Source organism: Panthera pardus, unplaced genomic scaffold (assembly GCF_024362965.1).
Source record: "Panthera pardus isolate Hobbes unplaced genomic scaffold, ASM2436296v1 HiC_scaffold_10, whole genome shotgun sequence".
In the NCBI taxonomy this organism is placed as follows: domain Eukaryota; kingdom Metazoa; phylum Chordata; class Mammalia; order Carnivora; family Felidae; genus Panthera; species Panthera pardus.
In genome coordinates, this window is record NW_026526655.1 from 8,195,112 (window position 1) to 8,217,189 (window position 22,078).

The 22,078-nt window shown below is 54.1% G+C and overlaps 1 protein-coding gene across 1 annotated transcript; it reads right to left on the reverse strand.

Annotated features, from left to right (window-relative positions):
- Positions 1 to 15,983: 15,983 nt before the first annotated feature.
- Positions 15,984 to 17,339, reverse strand: TEX44 (testis expressed 44). The gene has a single exon (XM_019445582.2). It carries the CDS (start codon positions 17,302 to 17,304, stop codon positions 16,120 to 16,122), a length of 1,185 nt encoding a protein of 394 aa, XP_019301127.2. The 5' UTR covers positions 17,305 to 17,339; the 3' UTR covers positions 15,984 to 16,119.
- Positions 17,340 to 22,078: the final 4,739 nt, after the last annotated feature.

The following is a 22,078-nucleotide window of genomic DNA, read 5'->3' on the forward strand; positions in this document are numbered from 1 at the left end:
ATGATCTCGTGGTTTGTGGGTTCGAGCCCTGCATTGGGCTCTGTGCTGACAGCTCAGAGCCTGGAGCCTGCTTCGGATTCTGTGTCTCCCTCTCCTTCTGCTCTCTCCCGCTTGCACTCTCTCTCTCTCTGTCAAAAATAAACATTAAAAAAATGTAAAAAAAGAAATAAACATAAATTTTTTTTTTAGAAAATTAAAAAAAAAGAGCATGGGCTCTGGGACCAGCTGACCTGGGTTGGAATCAAACTTAGCCACTTACTGTGTGACCTTAGAGGAGTCGCTTAACTTTCAATAATGACAGAAAATGTTTGTTTAGTATTTGCTATGTGCCAGGCTCTTTACATATATTAAACCCATATAAACTCATTTAACCCATATAACCACCTTGGGGAATAGACACCATTTGTATCCCCATTTTATAGATGACAGAACTGAGGGATAATGGTTAAGGCCTGGGATTAAGATTCTTTTTTTTTTTTTTTTTAACGTTTATTTATTTGAGAAAGAGCACACACGTGCACATGAGAGGGGGAAGGGCAGAGAGAGAGAGGGAGAGAGAGAATCCCAAGATTCTCTGACAGGGCAGAGCCAGACACGGGCTCAGTCTTGCAAACTGTGAGATCATGACCTGGGCTGAAAGCAAGAGTCCCAGGCTTAACCGACTGAGCTGCCCAGGCACCGCGGGGGATTAAGGTTCTTAGCCTGGCCAAGAACAGGGGCAACAAGGGCACATAGTGGACAAGACAACTGAGGACAAAGGCACCGCAAACAGAACTCGAGGGCCAGCAGATTCTCTTTCTAACCTGCTGTCCCCACCACCAGCTCTGTCTGGACCAGTGGGACTGGTAAGAAGTGTGGTTTACCATCTGAACCACTTACAAGTGGTCTGAGACCCTAAACACAACCTGCACCCCTTTGGGGGTGTGGTGAGAAGAAAGGAGAAGCCAGAATGCCGCCGTTTGGGGAAGTGGGTCACATCCTGCTTACAGCCACCCTTTCAGGGCACTCAGGCTCCCAGTAACTGCTTACGAAACAAGGTAATACACCAGGGAAGGAAGAGAGGAGCTGGCACCGGGAGCGGTCAAGGCGCGTCCCGCCTGCCCCCAACAGGGAGAGAGCTCTGGGCCTCCCTGGATCTGGGTGCTCCTTGTCCTTCACCCTCCTCCCAACCCCACCTCTCGATCTTCTGCCAGTTGGGGCCGCCTCCCGTTGAGCTGTGGGGAGGGGCCAGCCAGGGATTCTGAAACCCCGCACACAGGCAGACACCGTCTTATTCCAGAACCCCTTCCCCCGCCCAGATGTCCCCCTCTCCCTATACCCCGGTCTGGAGGCCACCCTGCGAGTCTGGCTTCTGTGGTAGGGTTAGCAAGCCTCACTCAGACGCAAACACAGCGTTTTCTACACTTTTCCCGCCAACATGGCCGAGTAACAGCTGAGAGGCTCCTCAGGGGCATAAAGCCACCGTTGCACAGACACCAAACTGGACGGAGCTCAGCGTGGACTGACTGAGTCCGGCAGTGTGGACAGGACAGGGCTGCGGGCACGCAGGCTCCATGCGGCCCGTGAGGATCCCGTGCCTCGAACACCGCCTTTCTGCCTACCTCCCCCTTTCCTTCCTGAAGTCGAAGAGGGGGTTCAGGGCACAGAGGAGTCCCCCGCGCTCTGGCGCCTACAGAGGCGAGTGTGACGTTTCCCGTGGGGGTGGGGACCGCCCGGTGTCTCCCAGCTGTGCTTGGCCGTGTGCGCGCCTGGGTCCCCTCTGCAGTGGGGTGGACCAGGCCTCCTACCGCCCCGACTGCGCCCCCTGTCCCGTGGGAGAAATGTAGAGCCCTTCTACAAGCCGGAGGCAGGGGCGGCCGGGCTCCGGCTCCGGCAACACTGCACCCGTGCGGCCTCCGCGCCACAACGCGCAGTCGGGCGAGGGACCTGGGGCGCCGAAAGCGCTTCCCGAAGAGCGGAGGCGCGCGGGCCGGGCGCTCCAACTTTTCGCACAAATGTGGGGCTCGGGGGCGGCAGGCCTTGGGGACAGCAGGGACGAAGCGTTACGTCTGGAGAGGGCTCGGCTTCCCGCAGGGGATCGCGGGGGTCCTTGCGGGGCCGCCGCCCACGCGGGCGCAGGACTCGGCTCCGCCATGCTCCAGTTGAGCCCTGGAAAAACCCCGGCGCGCAGGAGAGAGGCGGGCCAGCTCGTAGGGACGGCGGGAACAAAGGCGGCCCGCGGCCGGATGCAGTCATGGAAAAACCCAACGGGGCGCCGGGGCGGGGGCGGCAGGGGAGAGGCGGTGCGCGCCCCGCAGCCCTGCCACCTTCGCCAGGCGGCCCGGGCGGGGCTGCTCCCGGCCCCCGCCCCGGAGCGCTCCGAGCGGGCGGAGCGGGGAGGCCCGGGAAGACAGAAAATGCTGGACCGGGAAGGGAGGCCCGTGCCCGCGGACAGAGAGCCAGTCGCCCGCATGCTCCGGATGCTCTCGGCCGCGAGGCGAGGGAAGGGTGGTCCGGACTGGCACTCTGCACACGCGGCGCTGCACACGGCCACCTGGCAGCTACGGCAGTCGGTGGCGGCCAGCCGGTAGGGGGCGCACACAGACCCGGGCACTGGCGCCGACGCGTGTGCCGCGGCGCACACGCTCCAGCACACACATGATCATTTACACGCACGTGCGCACAGACACGCGAGCTGCCCATAGCTCCCAGGGCAGAAGGAAGGAAAGGGGCCGTGCGAAAGGGACCGAAATAGACGTTCGTTAGGGCGGTCCCCGGGTTTAGATACAGAAGCTCAGAAACTGGGGGCGGGGCCTTAGTAGAAGTGGCGGTTGGGCACCTCCCTCCCCTCCGTTTTGCAGGTGCCGGGCTGGGCCACCTGGGCCGACGAGTTGCCCAGGTCCCGCCCCAGGGCTGGAGTTTCCCTCCAGCGGGAAGCTTCCTGCCTTGGCCTGGTTTTGTGAACCTGGCTGCAGGCAGGGAGGCAACAAGGCAGGGGGTGGGGGTGGGGAGGGTTATGTAGAGAAGGAAAGTGTTGGCTCAAGTTGGACTTAGTGACTCCTGAGGCCTTTTCCAGCTCTGACTTATTATGAAGAAGGAACTGGACCCAGAGGCCATAAAAGGAGTTGGTGGGAGCTGAGGAAAAAAAAAAAAAAAAAACCCCCCCAAAAAAAACAAACAACTTTGGCCCCAACCACAGGCTTTTCTTGGTCAAATGTCCCCGTGTTTATTTGTGCTGCTACCTGCCGTGGGATGCCAGGGGGCAACGCCTGAACCTGTGGGGTTCCTGGGGTGCGGAAGGAATGTAGAATTTGAGGCTAGGATCAGAGGGTTAAGGATCAGAGGCAACCCAGAATCTGCCAAAATCGGAGGCTGCTGTGTTGGGGTGGCATATGGGGGTCCGTGAAGGCCAGAGGGCAATGAAGCAGGAGACCATGACTTCAAGTTTCAAGAAAGGGCCTTTTTTTTTATGGGGGCTGGCTGTTGGAATTGTTGCCGGAACATAGCCCGGAATAGAGCGAGGTAGTGATTCCGGCCACCAATCAGAATGCAGGGTCAACAGAAGCAGGGACACCAGCGACATGACAGGGTCAGATGAGCTGACACCTACTTGTGGTCCCTTTGGGACCTGAGGTTTAAATCAGATGACCCAGCTCTGCTTCTCCCTAGCTTCCTGATTTGGGGGATCTTATCCAACATCTTTGGCCCTCAAATTCCTCATCTGTAAAATGGGAACAAGAGCTCCTGCACCAGAGTGTTTTGGGGTATCGAAAGTGTGTATAAGTCCCCCTTCCATCTTTCCTTTCCTCCTTTTCCACTTCTCAAAGTCCGTGGTGCTTGTTCACGAGGACCCCTTCCAAGTTCTAGCTTCATGTGAGCAAGTGGGGTCCGGTGGGACGAAGGCTGGGGAGCAGCGCCCTCTAGTGGTCAGCATCAGGAGGGTCCAGTCGGTCCGTGAAGACACGCCCAGGCTAACGTGGTTATTGCCTGGGGTTTCTGGCAAATTAGAGCCTCCCAAGGGCTGATTGCGGGGGCTCCGCTCAGGAAGGCCGTTCCTTCTGACTCAGTTTCCCCCTGGAGTAAGCAGAGAAAATGCTGTTTCCCCACCGCAACCTCCCCTCTGACCTCTGGCGGCCCAGCTACTCCAGCTTTAACAGGCTTCTCTCTCTGGAGGAGTCTATGCACTTGGCATTCATACTGGGTTTTATAGCTTGCAAAATACTTTGACACACATTTCTTGTCCCTGAGGAGTGCCGTTTCTGGGCGGTGAGGGCACTAGATGTAGAGACGATAGTGGTTCAGAGTGTAGCTCCAGCACAGTGGACTAGTTTGGATCCTGCTTCTTCCGGCCGGCTCTGTAACCAGGGCGACGTTCAAAACATTGAATAATCAGTAGGGCAGGCAGGGACCAATCAGAACAGACTCTGCCATAAATACCCGGTGCGGACACATGCGTGTATACTTGCTGAAGATTCTGGAATAACGTTAACCTCACCGGGCCTCGGTTTCTTCATCTGCAATATGGGCACGGTGACCGTCATCGTACCGCTTTATAGGGCTGTTGTGAAGACTAAATGCTTAATGCACGGAAAAGATTGAGAAACCAGTGTCTGACGTATAGAAAGCACCAAATAAGTGTGAGCTGTATTAGTGGTCCCAGCTCCTCTCAGACTCAGTGACTCGGGGCCATTGCCACTTTCATGGGAGACTTCCCAAGTGAGCCCACTGTGCTCACCTGGGTTCACCTCCTGGCTCACCTCCAGCCTCCCCCACCTCCTTGTCTGGCCCTCCAGTTATTCTACTCCTTTTTATACGAGCTTCTCAAACATTACCATGCCTTCGGATGTCTGGGGCATCTTCTTAAATTGCAGATTCTGATTTAGACGTTCTGGGTGGGGCCTGGGATTCTACCTTCCCTGTAAGCTACCAGGTGGCGCTGATGCTGGTCCGAGAAGCAAGACTCCAGAAGATCACTGCAGACACAAAAGTGTCATCTGGTTGGCCTCTAAATATTTACTGAGCGCCTACTCAGTGCAAGGCAGTGTGGGGATCCAAACAAGTCCAAGGACTGGCCTCCAGCAATAGAGAGGCTATTGCGCAAATGGTGGTTAGTAACAATTAGGTCAAAGGGCAAACATGTGCCAAACAGCAGGTGGTTTGTGTAGTGAATCCATTCTCCCCCAGTAGCCAGAGTGATGCTTTAAATAGGTAAAGATCCCATAACTGCCCTGCTTAAAACTGCCCAATGGCTCCCACCTCACTTAGAATAAAAGCTGAATTCTTCTGGATTCTTCTTCCAGGCCCTGCATCATCTGGCCTTGCCTCTGACCTCCTCTTCCGTCACTCGGTTTATTCTAGACTCACCTTTGTTGCTTTGAACCCAACATCCCAACTTCCTACCTGAGAGCCTTTGAATTTGCCTGGTTGATGCTTGTCCTTCAAACTGGTGAGTGCCTGGCCTCTTATTGCCTCCTCAGAGAGAACTTTCTTGACCCAAAGGAAATTTGATCTAAAGTAGCTGCCCCTGGCTCAGATCAGCTATTCTCTACGGTATCATTCTGTTAGTTTTTTAAAATAGAACTTCTAAGTTCGATGTTATGGCTTTGTATTTTTGGTTGCTTTATGTCTGCTCCATGAGGGCACAGGTGTTTGCCTGCCTTATTCTGCTTTACCCCCAGCACCTAGAACAGCATCTGGTGCATAGTAGGTCTTCAGTGAAGGTCTTTGGAATGAATGAAAGAACAGCTGTTATAGGGCATTGAAGTAGGTGGGCGGGGCCCATGGGTGCCTCCCAGGGTGAGAGGAGACTTCATAGACTAGCGTACAGGAAGTTTATCAGGGAGCTCTCCTGGGGTCACATCTGTGGAAGGGTCGGGAAGGTGGCAGGAGCAAGCAGAGAGAGAAGAGGGGGTGCAGGTTCAGCTGATCCCCCGGGGAGCTCCCACTGCAGGATCTGATCCCAGGGTGAACTAAACCTAATGGGCTGTGGCAGAATCTCCCTCCCCCGGTTCCCTGAGGGCAGAGTGAGATGAATCATGGGCGTGACCTGGACCTTAAGAGGCCGCAAACACACCCTTGACTTCTGTTCTTTTATACTGTTTTAATGTTTAGTGCCAAACCCTCATCAATCAGCTGCTACATTTCATATTTCATCATCTTACAGAGATGCTTATCTATCCTTATCTATTTTTTCAAGAGCAAGCGTTCTTCAGCCGAAAATAGAGAACCAAACATCCAGCATTTGCATAAATGAACATTTCTGGAAGTATTCTATGACTTTGGTCCTTTGATGGGAAAGCAATGGGCACATCCCCATTGCGATATCTGGTGGGCCTGAGGACCCCGTAGGTGCCCAGATTGTGTTGAATGGATGGGTGGGAAAGTGCCCCCGGAAGTAAGTGGCTGGCCGCAGTGTGGGGAGAGGCCAACAGATGGACCTTGACAGAGGGAACAGATAGATTCTGTGCAGGAAGGAGGTTTACTTGGTGTCTGGGTCTTGCCAGCTGGGCGGGGCAGGTTTTCTGAGTGTGCAACCTATGCAGCCATACAGGGCCCCATGCTTGGTCTCATGTCTGTTGTCACCATCTTGACATTGATTTTTTTTTAAGTTTATTTTCAGTGTTTTTTTTTAATTTTTTTATTTTTGAGAGACAGAGAGAGACAGACAGAGTATGAGCAGGAGAGGGGCAGAGAGAGAGGGAGACACAGAATCCACAGTAGGCTCCAGGCTCTGGGCTGTCAGCATAGAGCCCGATGCGGGGCTGGAAGCCACAAACTGTGAGATCATGACCTGAGCCGAAGTCGGAGGCTTAACCAACTGAGCCACCCTGGTGCCCCAAGTTTACTTATGTATTTTTAAGTAATCTCTGCACCTAACATAGGGCTTGAACTCATGACCCTGAGATCAGGAGTCACATGCTCTTTTTTTTTTTTTTTTTTAATTTTTTAATGTCTATTTTATTTTTTTTTAAATTTTTTTTTTTTAACGTTTATTTATTTTTGAGACAGAGAGAGACAGAGTGTGAACAGGGGAGGGGCAGAGAGAGAGGGAGACACAGAATCTGAAACAGGCTCCAGGCTCTGAGCTGTCAGCACAGAGCCTGACGCGGGGCTCGAACTCACAGACCGTGAGATCATGACCTGAGCCGAAGTCGGATGCTTAACCGACTGAGCCACCCAGGCGCCCCAGTCACATGCTCTTTTGACCGAGCCAGCCAGACACCCTCCCATCTTGACCTTCTCAACACTTTTTGAACAAGGGGCCTTGCATTTCCACTCTGCCCTAGGCCCCGCACATTATGTCGCCGGTTCTGCTCACCAGCTCTGGTTCCTAGGCCCAGAGCCAGTTCTCAAGGCATCCTCTGGGAGAGTCTGGCAAATCTGGAGGTGAGACTGGGGGAGGGGGCATTCTAGAACCCATCCTGTGTGTGAAACTGGGATTACGGAGCCTGCTTCGCAGAGAGGAGAGAAGACAAGGGTTGCAGGCTTTTCTCAAGTGAGGATCAGGTTGTGGGAATTCACTGCCCTGGAAAGAAGGCCTTGCGGCTGCTCTTCAAGAGATACCAGATGCCTCCGGTCCTCAGAGCCCCTGGTCAGCTGTCGGACTGCTGACAAGAAGTGAAGGTTTACAGGGATGGGGCAGATGCCTCCCTTGGATGGGACAGGCAGAGCATGCCCTGGCTCCTGGGGAAACAGCTGGTCTGGATGTCGATGCATGCACACCCGGCCTCTGAGACCTGGACCTGGATATCCACATCCCTGGGGCCAGCCTGGCCTGGCCCCCCTGCTGGAGGAGGTGATGGTGGCTCCCTGGAGACGGACTGTGAGAGGCTCCATGTTATCCACTGCAACAGGTGCAGTGAGGAGGGGAGAGCCCGAGAGGCCTGGCCAGACTGCACCGCCTTAGTCCGGAGACCCAGTTACAGCGCCCCGACGCCCTGGGGGTCCCCCAGGCAACCTGCTGCCAGCTCTCAGGCCCAGATGTAGGTCACTGCTTTATTTTGTGCACCTGCTGGTCTTTCTGGTCCCGCTGTGTCTTGTCCCTCACTTCTTCCACTCCAGATTTGAAGCTTATCCTCTCTCCTCCGTGACTGGGGCCACTCAGTTTACCCATGTACTTTCACTCTCTTGCAGTTCGTCCTCAGTGGGCAGGATTGGGGTCTGTTTCCTACATTGTCCCTCAGTCACTTTTGAACAAGGGGCCTCTCACTTTATTTTTGCATCGTGGCCCCCTAAATATGGAGCCGGTCTGCTGATGTGCTCACCAGGGCAAGGAGGACAGGTACCGGGGCGCTCGAGATCAGAACCTGACGCAGGGTTGTGAGTGCTGGAGGCGTCTGGCAGCTCTGAAAGGGCAGAATGTCCACAGTCCCATGGGAATGCCGTGCTGAGCGCCTACTGTGTGCAGTGAGGGTGGCGGTGCGGGCCGGGCTGCTGCAAACAGAGGCCCCTTTCTTCCTAGGGTTTACCCAGAGGAGCGTTTAGAAGTAGGACAGAGCCTGGCGGTCCAGGGGCCTCCCCCGCAGGAGTGGGGAGAAAACCGGGGCGGCGGGGAGCGGAGGAGGGGCGTCCTCCCGTAGGGCGCAGACGCCGCCCCGCCTGGGTCGCCGGCTCCGAGAGCTGAAAGGGCCTCTGTGTTCTGTCCCCCGCCTGCCCGCCGGCCAGCAGCGCATTTCCTCCGCTGCGCCAGACCCCGGAGGCTCCGCAGCCCCTCTGGGGACAGACACAAATAGTTCCCGGCCCAGCTGCCCGGCCAGTTACCTTGGGAACCAAACTCAATCGCCTGACGTCACCGGGCCGTTGCGTAGCAACCGGCGTAGACTCACCCTCCGAAGGCCCCCGCCCGGGCGCTGGGGCCTCGGTCGCCAGGGACACGGCGGGGCGGGGCGGTGGCTGTCCTCGCCGCCCCTCGCCCGCCGGGCCGCGCCCTCTGTCCCGCCCCGGAGCTGTGCCCACCGCGCACCCCCGGCGGAAGGGGACCGGCCCCAGCGGAGGAAACGGCGCCGCCCGCGAGGGCCCCGCGTGGCCTGAGTGCGACCCTCAGCCAGCCGGCGTTTCTCTCGCAGAGAGAGGCCTTTGTTTGCCGTCACCCCGTCTGACTGCCCCAGTTTTCCGCTCGTCTCGTTTCTCACCAGGCCCCGCAACCTGGGCTCCTGCTCTGGCCACGAGGAGCAGGTGGCGGTCGGGGCGTTTTCATCCCCCCCTCCCCCCTCGGTCGCCCAGGAAATCTCTCCCTCGCTTGGCCACCTGCCTTGGGGGAGGAGACACTGCTCACGCCACTCTGCTCCCATCCCTGGTTCGCTCTCCCACTCCCGTGCCTTCCCCTGACGTCCGTGTGACATTCACCTCCTTGCCCTGGCTGCAGTCTGACCGGGCCGCCTCTGGGTGCGGGGAGTGGGGAGGGAGGGGCCTGCCTGAGCACCTTGCGCGGAGTCTGGTGCGGGCCTTGTCAGGCTGCAGCATCTCCCGTCTCTGTTTCACGTCAAGGCAGATAGTAAAGTACCGGATCCCAAAGCCCAGAACCACGCGGGGGCCGGCAGGAATCTGCCACCATGCCCTGACCTGGTCTGCCTCCACCGACCCGTGTCTTTGGCCAAGGGTAATCCCAACTACCTCCTCTTGCTGGAGGGCCTTGCTTATCTTGTTCAGGTTCGATGTGGTGAAGGCCATCTGTGGGAGGAGTTTTTCCTCACCCCAAACTGTATTTTGACAAGTCCTAATAACATGCAGGTGGCCAGAAGCAAAATCAGGCGTTGCAAGTGAATCCCCTTTCCTCATTGGTTGATATTTAAAATTTAGAGATGCAGAGGAATTTTTTTTTTTTTTTTTAATTCGTAGAGTTAGAGGGAGTACACTTAAGAAGGCCTCAGATCTTTCCAAAGCACATGGTCAAAGGAAACTTGATTGTGGGTCCAACGGTCACATACTGGTGGGAAAGGTGATTATAATCTGCTGGGGGCCTTTGGTTGCAGAGCAGTGCGACCTGCAGTGAGGGACCCAGGAGAGGGGACAGGCTTCCTTAGCCTCCCCCCCCTCCTCCTCTCTGGGAGGGATACAGCTCCGGGTGCTCCGGAGGTCCCGGGAACTCTGCGTGAGGAAGGCCCTTCCAACATGTGATCCAGGCTAGGTTAACCAGAACACTGACCCCTAGGATTTATCAGGCAGGAGCAGGGAAACAGAACTTTCCTCTTAGTCTCGGAAGTACAAGCCTGTGGGACTCCAGGAGCCTCCCGGAGCCATGTTCCCTGCAAGGAGCAAAAGCCTGGAGGAGAGCAGAGTTGCCAGGGGAGGTAGGGGGCATAAGCAATGGACTCCTGGCAGCTTTGAGTCCCTGACACCGGGCATCTCCGAAGCCAGTTCCTTCCTAGCCCTTCTCTACCTAGCCCATCAATCTGTTTGTGCCTAAGTAAGCTACTTGGGGCTGGTTTCTGTCATTTCCAATTAAGAGACTCCCGATCAATACACAGACAATGCAGAAAACCCCACAGAAGGGAGAAAACTGATGTTTGTCACATGCACCATTAAATGCTATTTTTAAAAAGATGCATTATTGATTTTAGCATCCCTGTGAGGCAAATGGGAGACCCATTTTATAGATGAGGAAACAGGCTGGAAGACAGTGGGACCTTCATCTAGTGCCTCAGGGTCCGCTTGAGGGCTCCACAGGGTGGGCCGGCTGGCTTCTAGGTGCAGGTGCAGGGGGTACTGCTCTTCCAGGGACCCCTCGGCCAGGCCCAGCCCTTGAAGGCCTTTGCCATGGTGGGATCCTTTCTGGAGGACTCTGGGCCTTCTGAGGTCTGAGTCGTAGAACACTGTTCTACCAACGTTGCCGTGATGTTGGGCTCTGGCAGTGACTCCAGCTGGAGGGTCTGTCCTCCTCTGTCCTCCTGCCTTTGTTCCTAAGATCTTCCTAGGGACACATTTCCAGCCTGAGTCAGCTTGATTGTTGGTACCTTAGGGTTTATTCTGAACATTGATATAATAAGAAATATATATTTGGACTCTTCCTCGCCCCTGCCGGCTTCCTGGCAGAGAACTTCTAAAACTCTTGGAATTTCCTGAGTGGTAGGGGTGAGAGGAGCATCTTTTGTTATTCATAATATGCCCCTTTCAGGGGTGCCTGGGTGGCTCAGTCGGTTAAGTGATTAAGGGTTAAGCGGCTGACTTCACCTCGGGTCATGATCTCAGGGTGAGTTGAGTTGGAGCCTCACGTCAGGCTCTATGCTGACAGCTTAGAGCCTGGAGCCTGCTTCAGATTCGGTGTCTCCCTCTCTCTCTCTGCCCTTCCCCTGCTCATACTATGTTTCTCTCTCTCTCTCAAAAATAAACATTAAAAAAAATTAAAAACAAATAAACTAAAAAAAAAAAAAAAGAAAAGAAGGAAAGTTGAAACTTTCAGCAACCCCTCCCCTCCCCCGACCTCTGGGGAGAGGAGAGGGACTGGAGATTGGGTTAATGGCTAGTGATTTAATCAGTCATGCCTACATAATGGAACTTCCATAAAAAACTCTAAACAAAAGAGTTTGAAGAGCTTCTGGGTTGGTGAAAACATCCACGTGTCAGGAGGGTGGTACACACTAACTTCTGGGAGACAGAAACTCCTGTGCTCAAGACCCTTCTGGACCTTGCCGTATGTATACCTCTTCATCTGGTTGTTCGTTTGTATCCTTCCTTATATCCTTTATAACAAACCAGTGATCCTGTCTTCCCGAGTTCTGTGAGTTATTGTAGACAATTATCCAACCTGAGGAGGGAATGAGGGAATCCCTGATTTGTAGCCACATCAGACAGAAGTGCGGGTACCTCGGGACCCACTACTTGGGATTGGCATCTGAAGTGGGGCAATCTGGTGAGACTGAGCCCTTAACCTGTAGGGTTTGTGCTAACTCAAGTTAGTGCCAGAATTGAATTGTTGGCCACCCAGGTGGGTGTCTGCAGGGAATTGGAGAACTGCTTCGTGTGGAAAACCCACGCATTTGGTGTCAGAAGTGTTGTGAGTGGAGAAAATTTTCTTTTAACCCCCGCTTCGCTCCTGAATGTGTCTCAAATCCCCCAGTGAACGTTCTCAAGGCTCAGCTTTGGGCCCTCCGGGCACAGGTCAGTGGTGCCTTCTCTCCAGCAGAGGGCGCACTTCCACTCTTAGGGACTAGAAGCTGAAGATCCAGACAGCCTAAGATATGGGGCTTCCTTCCAGCCCAGAGAGGATCCAGTCTTTCATTTAAATAAGTAAATGTGTACTAAAGACCTTAGTTTACCTTTACACCTTGTTACATCCCACTGTGGAAACTGCCCTTATCTATGGTCACTTTCTTTTGGAGACACTCTTTCCTGGATAGAATCTGTGCCTCACCCAGCCAAACCTATAAACTTGACCACAAGCACATGGTGACTTTAACCAGTTAGACAAGTGGCTGTAGACTAAACAATATTATTGTCCTTACAAAACAAGTAAAAGCATTGACAAAGATTTAGCTTTTTTTTTTTTTTTTTTTTTTTTTTACCATTCTCAAGATGGCCTCAAATTTCTTAACTTTTCTTACAATGAAGATTCTTTTTAAAAAGATCTTTGGGGGTACCTCGGTGGCTCAGTCGGCTGAGCCTCTGACTCTTGATTTCAGCTCAGGTCATGATATCACAGATGGTGAGTTTGAGTCCCACATCTGGCTCTGCCCTGGCAGCCTGCTTGGGATTCTTTCTTTCTCTCTCTCTGCCCCTCCCCTGCTTGTGCTCTGTCTCTTTCTCTCTCTCTCAAAAATAAATAAATAAACATAATAAAAAGATCTTTGAACTTTTCCCACAGTTTGAATTTGTAAGTCCTCCCCCACCTCTCCGCAAACGCGCACACACACACACACACACACACATACACATCTCCGATGGGAAAGAAAACAGCCTGTGGTCACAGGTTGGGTTCTCTGGAACACAGGCTCTGAGCCAGAGTGGGCGGAGGGGAATGGAGTCTATAATGCAAACCCCAGCTCACCCCGGCCAGCCCCATGGGCACTCTGGAGCTGGAGTTGGACAGTCAGGCCTTAGATTCTGGCACGGACCTGGCCACGACGATGGGTGGCGGCCCTCTGAAAGGGGTCAGCACCGAAGGCTGGGCACTGCCAGCGCTCCCAGCAGCTGGGGGGACAAGTCCTTCATTGAAGGAGATTGGGTGGCCCATCACAGTGCCCACCGTGCCCCGGGGAGAGGCCACAGTGTCTCTTATGCTGCCTGCCGGGACTCGTTGGTGCCCTTCCCTTAGCCAAGCCCCTGCCAGGCTCAGATGTCGGGATGTCGTGTCTGTCCTACTGGCTCTTCGCCCAGCCTAAATGTCTTTCTTTAAGCAGAACCTCTGCTTACAGACGGGTCTCTCAGTGGCAGCACACACCCAGAAAGATGGTTGTTGATCCTGGAGAAGCACGGATGGTTGTCAGGTGTTAGCCCCAGCGCATAAATGAGAAAGAGCGAGGGGGCGCTAGCTTTTCAGGGGTGAATTAATAACTTTGTCTATGCCTGAGTCCTCACCATCAAAGAATACATACAGCCACCCCATTATTCTGACGACTACTCATTCTTTTCCCCCTTACACACCACCTTCTGTTCCCTCTCCCTTCCCGGTAGCACTCTCCTTGTTCAGTTTTCATCCATGGCCGTGATGGGCTGGACCACTCCTGCTTGCTGACCTGTGTCCTAGGAACGGCTTCCTCTTGCCTGTGGAATGGGGCCTTTCCTTTCTCACTCTGGCCATCTTCTCCGGAGCTGCGGTGCACCCACTTCCATCCGTGTTGGAGTCCTCAGCCCCCATGTGCAGCCCTGACCTTTTCCCCAGGTGTCTTAGCACCTGGATGCCTGGGGGGGGCGGGGGGGGGGGGTTCCACCTACAGAGGTGACGTGTTGCCAGGAGGATTTGCCAACACAACTGTTTACCCCGCAGCAAAGAGGGAGCTGGAAGGAGAGGGGGAAGTCTGCCCTTGGCAGGAGCTCCACAGAACCCTCTGTCATAATAATCACAATGATTGCTAACACAGAGCGCTCAGCTACGCGCCAGGCGCTGTTCTATGCACTTGACTCCTTAGCTCATGTAATCCTCAGAGCAGCCCGATGCAGTAGACACTGTTATTATTGACATTTTACAGATGAGGACGCTGAGGCACAGGGAGATGAGTTAGTGGGACGCAGAGCAGGATTCGAGGCAGCCTGGCCCCCAAGGCCACACTCTTTACAATGCTGCCGGCTCTGGCACACAAAACGGGCCCAGCAGCCCTTCCTGTGGGGGAACCTCCGCGACGGGGCTGACCCCGCCTCCCCCGAACCCCACCCTGATGGACGCGAGGCCCAGGCCAGGTATTTCGTTTCCAAAGCCTCCGTGATTGGTGCGAGAGAGAGAGAGAGAGAGAGAGAGAGAGAGAGCAAGAGAGCCAAGCCGGCGCTGTCCTCCTTTGGGCCTCTCCTACTGGAGCTCTCGAGAACAAGGGCCTCTGTCTCTCCGGGAAGGAGGTTGAGCCGCCTCTGAATGGAGCCAGCACAGGCGGGCGGAGCCGCAGAGACAGAGCCCTGAGGGCCAGGCTGAGCCCAGGGCCAGCCGCGCCCCCTTGGCGCTCGTGCCTTGCATCTAATCCCTTCACCTGATCTGGGTCGAGTTTGGTTTCTGTCCCTTCCAATCTTTCATTCACCTCCTCGGTCTGTCTCTAGCGGTGCCTGCCAGACAGCGGCACTTGCCGGGCTCAACTGTTGCTCTGGGCTCCGGTCAGGTTGAGCTGCTCCCCAGCTAAGCAGGCCTCACACCTGCCCCAGCCTTTGTTCCTCTCCCCTCTGTCGGGGTGGACGCTCCCTTTCCTCTCTTCCCAGGTCCGACTCGGTTGATTCTCCGGAAGACCCTGATTACTGGGATCTGGATCGACAGTCTTCCTCCTCCGAATTCTTTGCTCTCACTATGAGGACGTTTCCTAGCTCACCTACAGCACGTGGCAGCTCCTTGAGAAAAGGGGGTAGACACGCCTGGTTTGTCTTGGCATCCCCTTGGGGCCTGGGGTGATCTGCAGGGGCGGGGTGGCAAAGGGGCGCCTCTGGGCTCAGGCAGGTGACATCAATCACGGATGCAGGCCAGGGGTGGTCCCTCCAGACAGGGCAGCTCGGCTACTGATTGCTCTGAAGAAATAAGGCTCTTAGGTTTCTCAAGAGAAGCAGGAATATCTTTTTTTTTTAATTGTTCTTAATGTTTATTTATTTTTGAGAGAGAGAGAGAGAGAGAGAGAGCGAGCATGAGCAGGGGAGGGGCAGAGAGAGAGAGGGAGACACAGAATCCAAAGCAGGCTCCAGGCTCTGAGCTGCAGCACAGGGCCTGACACGGGACTTGAACTCACGAACTGCAAGATCATGACCTGAGCCAAAGTCTGACCCTTAACTGACTGAGCCACCCAGGTGCCCTGGGGTTTTCCTGGTTTTAAATCTGAAAGTCCCACCTCCCAGGAACCCTCTTAGTTCAGACCAACCCTCAGGCAAACAGGGATGGTCGGTCACCCTACTAGATCCCTGTTCCCCCCATGTCCCCAGACCGCTGGAGGATAATCATGATGGCAGCTGAACTGTGTGAGCTTGTTAAGTGCCAGGCACCCTGTGTTAAGCCCTGCATTGTTTCCCTCATGCCTCATAACCTCTTCACGATGTGGATTCGTTATCCATCCTGTAGGTGAAAATCAGAGGTTCAGAGGGCAAACTGACTTGCCCCGGATCAGTAAGAGCCCTGGGGTGTGAACCCCAGTTCACACTGGTCTGACTCTCTTCTCAGTCCCCCTTGGAGAGCCCAGCAAGGCCCTGGGGAAGGGTCCGCCCTCACTTCCTCAGGAACACACTTAAGTGGGTGGGGGTCCCTCTAGGATCAATGTTTGAAAGTCTGAGACCCCCACGCCTGGCCCCCCAGCCCTGCCAAGCTCTTCTCTTTCTGGACTTCAACCTCCAGCCCCTGAATCGGACAGCCCGGGAAGCCCTCGGGGGACACCTTTCCGCGCTTAGAAAAGAAACGCTCACCAGTGATTTATTGCCTGATCTGGGGAGAGCCAGCCCGGGCAGGGGTGGGCGAGGCAGCAGGGGCATGCGGGTCCCAGGCTCTCGGGAGGTTGCTGAGCCGGTCCTTCGGGGCTCCCTTCGTAGCCTCTAGTCAGGGTCTGGTCTGGCAGGGGCCCGGCGTGGACTGAGGTGGCTGGTCAGGTAGCGCATGGCCGAGCGGATGCCCTCTATAGTCCTCTGCTCCACCGTCTCCAGGATGTGGGTGACAGAGCGCAGGGCCGAGCCAGTCCCTGTCATCAGCCCAGAGGAGAAGGTGCTCCCCAGGATGCTGGAGACGGAGCGCAGGCTGGGCCCGGTGCTCTGCAGCACGTCTGTCGCGGAGCTGTGGCCAGAAGCCAGGAAGGCCGTGGCCATGCCAGTGGTGGTCTCCGACCACACTAGGATATCCGCCAGGGAACTGATGGACCCCTCACCTCCGCCCAGCAGGCTGGTCATGGAGCGCATATAGCTGTTGTCCTCGTTGGCCATATAAAGGCTGACGTCCAGGGGCCTCCTCCCCGGGGCCACCTCGCGGGGGCCAGGCGAGGGGGGGGCACTGCCTCCTCGTGTGGGCGGGAGCTGCTCAGCCTGCAGATATTCTGAGCCGCCCACCAAATCCCCCTCAGTCCCTCCCTGGGACTCAGCGGTAGTCGAAGCTTCGGTGTCAGAGTTCAAGGTCTCCGGACCCTCAGGTTCCCCCTCGAGAGTCCCTCCTTCAGCGGTGGTGGTGGTGCCCGTGGTCTCAGTGTCCTCCTGACCACCCGAGTCTGCAGAGCTCACAGCGGGCTGAGTGTCCTTTCCGGGGAACTGTGCCTTAGCAGCTGCCATAGTTGGAGCTGATTCTTGGTCACTGTCCGGGGTACCCGACATCTGTGGGGTCTCTTCTTCCCCCAGGGGGTCTCGTTGGGAGGTCTGAGGACTCAGAGACATGCTTGCATTTTGCACCAGTCCCTCCCACGCTGGGTCCTGGGAGCTCGTGGGCATTTGTGGAGCGTTTGAGGCCTGGTGGTCAAGCAGGGCCGTGGCCTCCTTAGGCTCCTGGCTGTCCCCTACAGCAGCTTCATGCTTGTCCTTGTCCCCAGATTCTGATGAGGACTTGGAGGGGACCTGCTCAGTGGAGGCCTGATCTACATCCTGCTGTTCAGGTGATATGGTGGCACCGTTAGCCGTTGGGACATCTGCAAGGAGGGGGTCCTGACTTTGGGACCCCACTGTTGAAGTGTCCTTGGGCCTGCTGTCACCATGTGTGGGGATGCTGGGAGTTCTGGCCTCCCCCGAGGGTGCGGTGGTCATCTAGGCCCTCTGTCACTTGTGCCGGTTGAGGGAGTGGCCACGGCCCTGCGGGGCCAAGTTGTCCAGGTGGTGAGGTCACAGGGGGCTGCCGGCAGCTGGCGATGTCATAGGTACTTGCACCGCACGGCTCCTGAGCCTCTGGGGTGGCCGCCCTAGTGGGCTGAGTTTGCAGGAATATGAGGAGAGAAGGGCAAATGTTTGGGGAAAAAGTGGACGTGTGTCTACAGGTGCAGCTGCTGGCGCCCACAGGAGTCGTGGGACACAATGTTGTTTAACAAATGTTGTGAGGGGCCCCCCCGGGCGACTCAGTCCATTAAGCGTCCGACTCTTGATTCGGCTCAGGTCAGGATCTCAGGGTTTGTGGGATCTGGCCCTTGTCAGGCTCTGTGCTAACAGCTTGGGATTCTCTCTCTCTCCCTCTCTCTCTGCCCCTCCCTCACTTGTTCTCTCTCTCTGTCTCTGTTTCTGTCTCTGTCTCTGTCTCTCACACACACATGCACGCACACACACACACACACAGAATAAACTTTAAAAAAATAAATGAATGTTGCCAGGAGCCACCTCCAGCACCTCTCTGTCCACACTGGTGACTGGGTACCCTGATTTGGCCAGCCTTTCTGCAGAGAGTCAGTTTCCCAGCAGTGGTGAGTCGAAACAAATGAAGGCTTAAGGGCCTGGGCGGCTCCTAGCAATGACTGTGTTTGGTTGTGGGGCACCATAGACTGAACATTTGTGTCCCACCCCAAAACTCATAGGTTGGAGGTTATTCCCCAGTGGAATGGTATTTGGAGGTGCGGCCTTTGAGAGGTGCTTAGGTCATGAGGGTGGAGCCCTCGTGAGTAGCATTGGCGCCCTTATCAAAGAGGCCACACGCGGCTGCCGGGCCCCCTTGCTCTATGTGAAACGCAGCAAGAAGGAGGCAATCTACAAACCAGGAAGCAGGTCCTCACCAGACACTGAACCCACCCATCGCTGGATCTTGGACTTCCCAGCCTCCAGAACTGGGAGAAATAAACTTCTGTCAGGGCGCCTGGCTGGCTCAGTCAGTGGAGTGTGTGACCCTTGATCTGTGGGTCGTGAGTTTGAGCCCCACATTGGGCATAGAGTTTACTTAAAAAAAAATCTGTTGTTTATAAGCACACCCCACTGCCCCAGTCTATGGTGTTCTGTAATAGCAACCCGAACGGATTAGACAGAAATTTGCACCGAAAAGTGGGGGGCTGCTGTAGCAAATACCTAAACACGTGGATGCCACTCTGGAACCGGGGAACGGGCAGAGGCTGAAAGAGTCTGAGCCCACGCTCACAAAAGTCTCCACGGCTCTGGAGATCTTTCAGGATGATTCTGGAGAGAGCTCAGAAAGAAAAGGAGAGTTCTGGAGAGAAAGCCTCAGTCTTCCTAGAGAACCCCTAATAATCCTGAACCACGTGTTGGGAAAAATATGGAAGGTAAAGACATTTTGATGAGAGCTCAAGTGGAAACAAGGAACATGTTACTGGAAACTGGGGGAATGACGATCCTTGTTATAAAGTGGCAAAGAACTTGGCTGAAGTGTGTTAGTATCTTCTGGAAGGTAGAACTTAACCTGTGAGTGGTGAAATCGGAAGAAATTGAAGCAGTTTCTAAGTAAAGTATTGAAGGTGCAGCTTGGCTCCTCTTACTGTTTAATGTAGAATTCCAAAGGAGAATTGTTAAGCTAAAAAGAACTAGAACTTAAAGATCTGGAAAATTCTCGGTCTATCCACACTGCAAAGAATGAGGTGTATTTGGATTTTTATGGTTTCGGGTCTCACATTTATTTTTTTCTTCTTTGTTAAGTTTGTTTGTTTGTTTCGAGAGCACAAGTGGGTAAGGGGTGGAGAGAGAGAGAGGGAGAGACAGAATCCCAAGCAGGCTCTGTGCCATCAGTGCAGAGCCCAGTGCGGGGCTGAAACTCACGAACTGTGAGATCATGACCTGACCTGAGATCAAGAGTCTGATGCTGGGGCGCCTGGGTGGCACAGTCGGTTAAGCGTCCGACTTCAGCCAGGTCACGATCTCGCGGTCCGTGAGTTCGAGCCCCGCATCAGGCTCTGGGCTGATGGCTCGGAGCCTGGAGCCTGTTTCCGATTCTGTGTCTCCCTCTCTCTCTCTGCCCCTCCCCCGTTCATGCTCTGTCTCTCTCTGTCCCAAAAATAAATAAAAAAACGTTGAAAAAAAAATTAAAAAAAAAAAAAAAAAAAAGAGTCTGATGCTTAACTGACCGAGCCACCCAGGTGCCCCTCGGGTCTCACATTTAGATCTTTAATTCATCGAGTTTATTTCTGTGTATGGTGTCAAAAGGCAGTTCAGTTTCGTTCTTGTGCACGTAGCTGTCCAGTTTTCCCAGCACCATTTATTAAAGACACTGTCCTTTTCCCATCGGATATTCTTGCCTCCTTTGTCATAGATTAAGTGACTCTGGAAGTATGGCTATATTTCTGGGCTCTCCGTTTTGTTGCATTGATCTCTTTGTCTATATTTTGTGCCAGTACCATACTGTTATGATTACTATAGCTTTGTAGTGTATCTTGAAACCTAGGATTGTGGTACCTCCAGCTTTGTTCCTCTTTCTCAAGATTGCTTTGGTTATTCGGAGTCTTCTGTGATTCCATACCAATTTTGTTATTACTGGTTCTGGTTCTGTGGAAAGTGCCATTGGTATTTTGATAAGGATTGCATTGAATCTGTAGATTGCTTTGGGTAGGATGGACATCTTAATATTTTATTTATTTATTTTATTAATTTTTAAAACGCTTACTTATTTTTGAGGGGAGGGGCAGGGAGAGAGGGAGACAGGGGATCTGAAGTGGGTTCTGTGCTGACGGTAGAGAGCCGGATGCAGGACTTGAACTCACAAACCGTGAGATCAAGCCCTGAGCCGAAGTTGGACACTTAACCGACTGCGCCACCTAGGTTGCCCCTACATATTAATTTTTTTAGTATGCTCTAGGCCCAGTGTGGGGCTTGAACTCACGACCCTGAGATCGAGTCGCATGTTCTACCGACTGAGCCAGCCGGGTGCCCCCATCTTAGCAATCTTCTTCCAATCCACAGGTATGGAACGTCTTTCCGTTTGGAGCAGGTGTGTTTGGAGAACATCAAGGGTGCGGCCAAGCGGTCACTTGATATCATCAAGGCTGTCACTCCCTTCGCCGGCCCAGAGTGGGAGGGCTGGTGACGGTGGGGTGCAGATCAGCACGGGAGGGGCTGCCGGCATGGGACCTGGGCGTAACTGCCTGGCCCAGCTGTACCTCGCAGGCTCCACTCCCTTCCTGCGCTCCTCGTGACCCAGGATGAACAGTCTCCATCTCCTCCCTGCTCAACTGGGCTGGAAGGGCAGAGGATAACAAAGGATCTATAACCCCCCGAGTACTCTTCGGAAAAGTGCAGACCCGGGTCAACCTACTTGTGCTTACGCTCTTTGTTAAGGAGGCGGTTGGAGTGGAAGCTTCCAGTCTCTTTTATCTGTGCTTCCCCTGGGGTTGCCAGCTAACAGCGACTACTAACAGGCAGGAGAAGGAGCCAAGCATCCAGCCCTTCCAACTACCCCATCGTCTCTACGTAGGTAATGCATCTATTATTACACCCATTTTACACATGGGGAAGCTGAGCCTCGGAGGGGACAAATGACTCATTCAGAGTCACACAGTTAATGAGCACTGAATCTGGGTTTTAAACTCTGTCTGGCTTCAGAACTCAAGCTCTCCTACACCATCTTATACCCTGGAGGGGGGGTATTAAAAATATTGAATGACTGGCATGGTAGGGACACTGGATAATGCAGACAGAGGCCTAACATGATCGCATCGCATCGGTAGGCAACAGCTGTTGTAACTTCTCCTGAGCCCCAGGCTCAGTGCTCATTAAGTACTTCTTCTCCCCATGAACACTCTGCTGCCTTCTCGGAGCTCACAGGGCAAACCCAAGTTTGTTGGGGAGGGAGGGACCAATTGGTACGAACTTGTACCCTGTGAAAGAATCATGGGAAGACTGCTAGTTGCTCACCCTCGTCACCCTTCTTCTTTAGTATCAGAACCTCCATTTTATTCAGCGTGGCTATGTGCTCAGCCAAAAGAATATGTACCCCAGCCTTCCCTGCAGCAAGGTAAGAGCTTCTGGCCGATGAGATGTAACAGAAAGTCCTGAGTGGAATTTAGAAGGGATCCTTCGAAAAGCAGAACATCTGTTTTGCTCTTTCCCCATTATGCCACCCTGCTATCAGGTGTGTGAAGGCCGGAGCCCCAGCAGCTGTGTTGGTTCATGAGGTGACCTTGAGATTGGAAGGCACACACTAAGATGGTGGAGCACAAAAATAGAGGGAATCTGGGAGCCATGGTTGGAGCCGCCATACCAGCCACCACGAGACCTTTGCTCTCCTCCTGAGCTCTTTTATGTGAAGGAAAAGAGTCATATATATGCTCAGACTACTGTTATTTGGCTTTCCTTTTACATGCAGCTAAATTTAATCTCCTCCAGTCCTGAAGGTTAGGAGATCCCTGTGGGGTAGTTGGTCAGTGTTTGCCTGAATATCTTCCTGTCCTAAACAGTTAAGACCAGCATACCGCACTGACTGCATTGAGTGCCTGCACTGTGCAGGTGTTATTTCCCCAATTTACAGGTGAGGAGACTGAGACTTAGAGAAACTACGTGCACGGCACGTTCAATGGCATCTGCCTGACCCTAGAGGCTCCCACCCCCTACTCCTCCCTGTGTCCTGCTTCTAGTTAGTACGTTCTTGGTTCTTGATGTCACC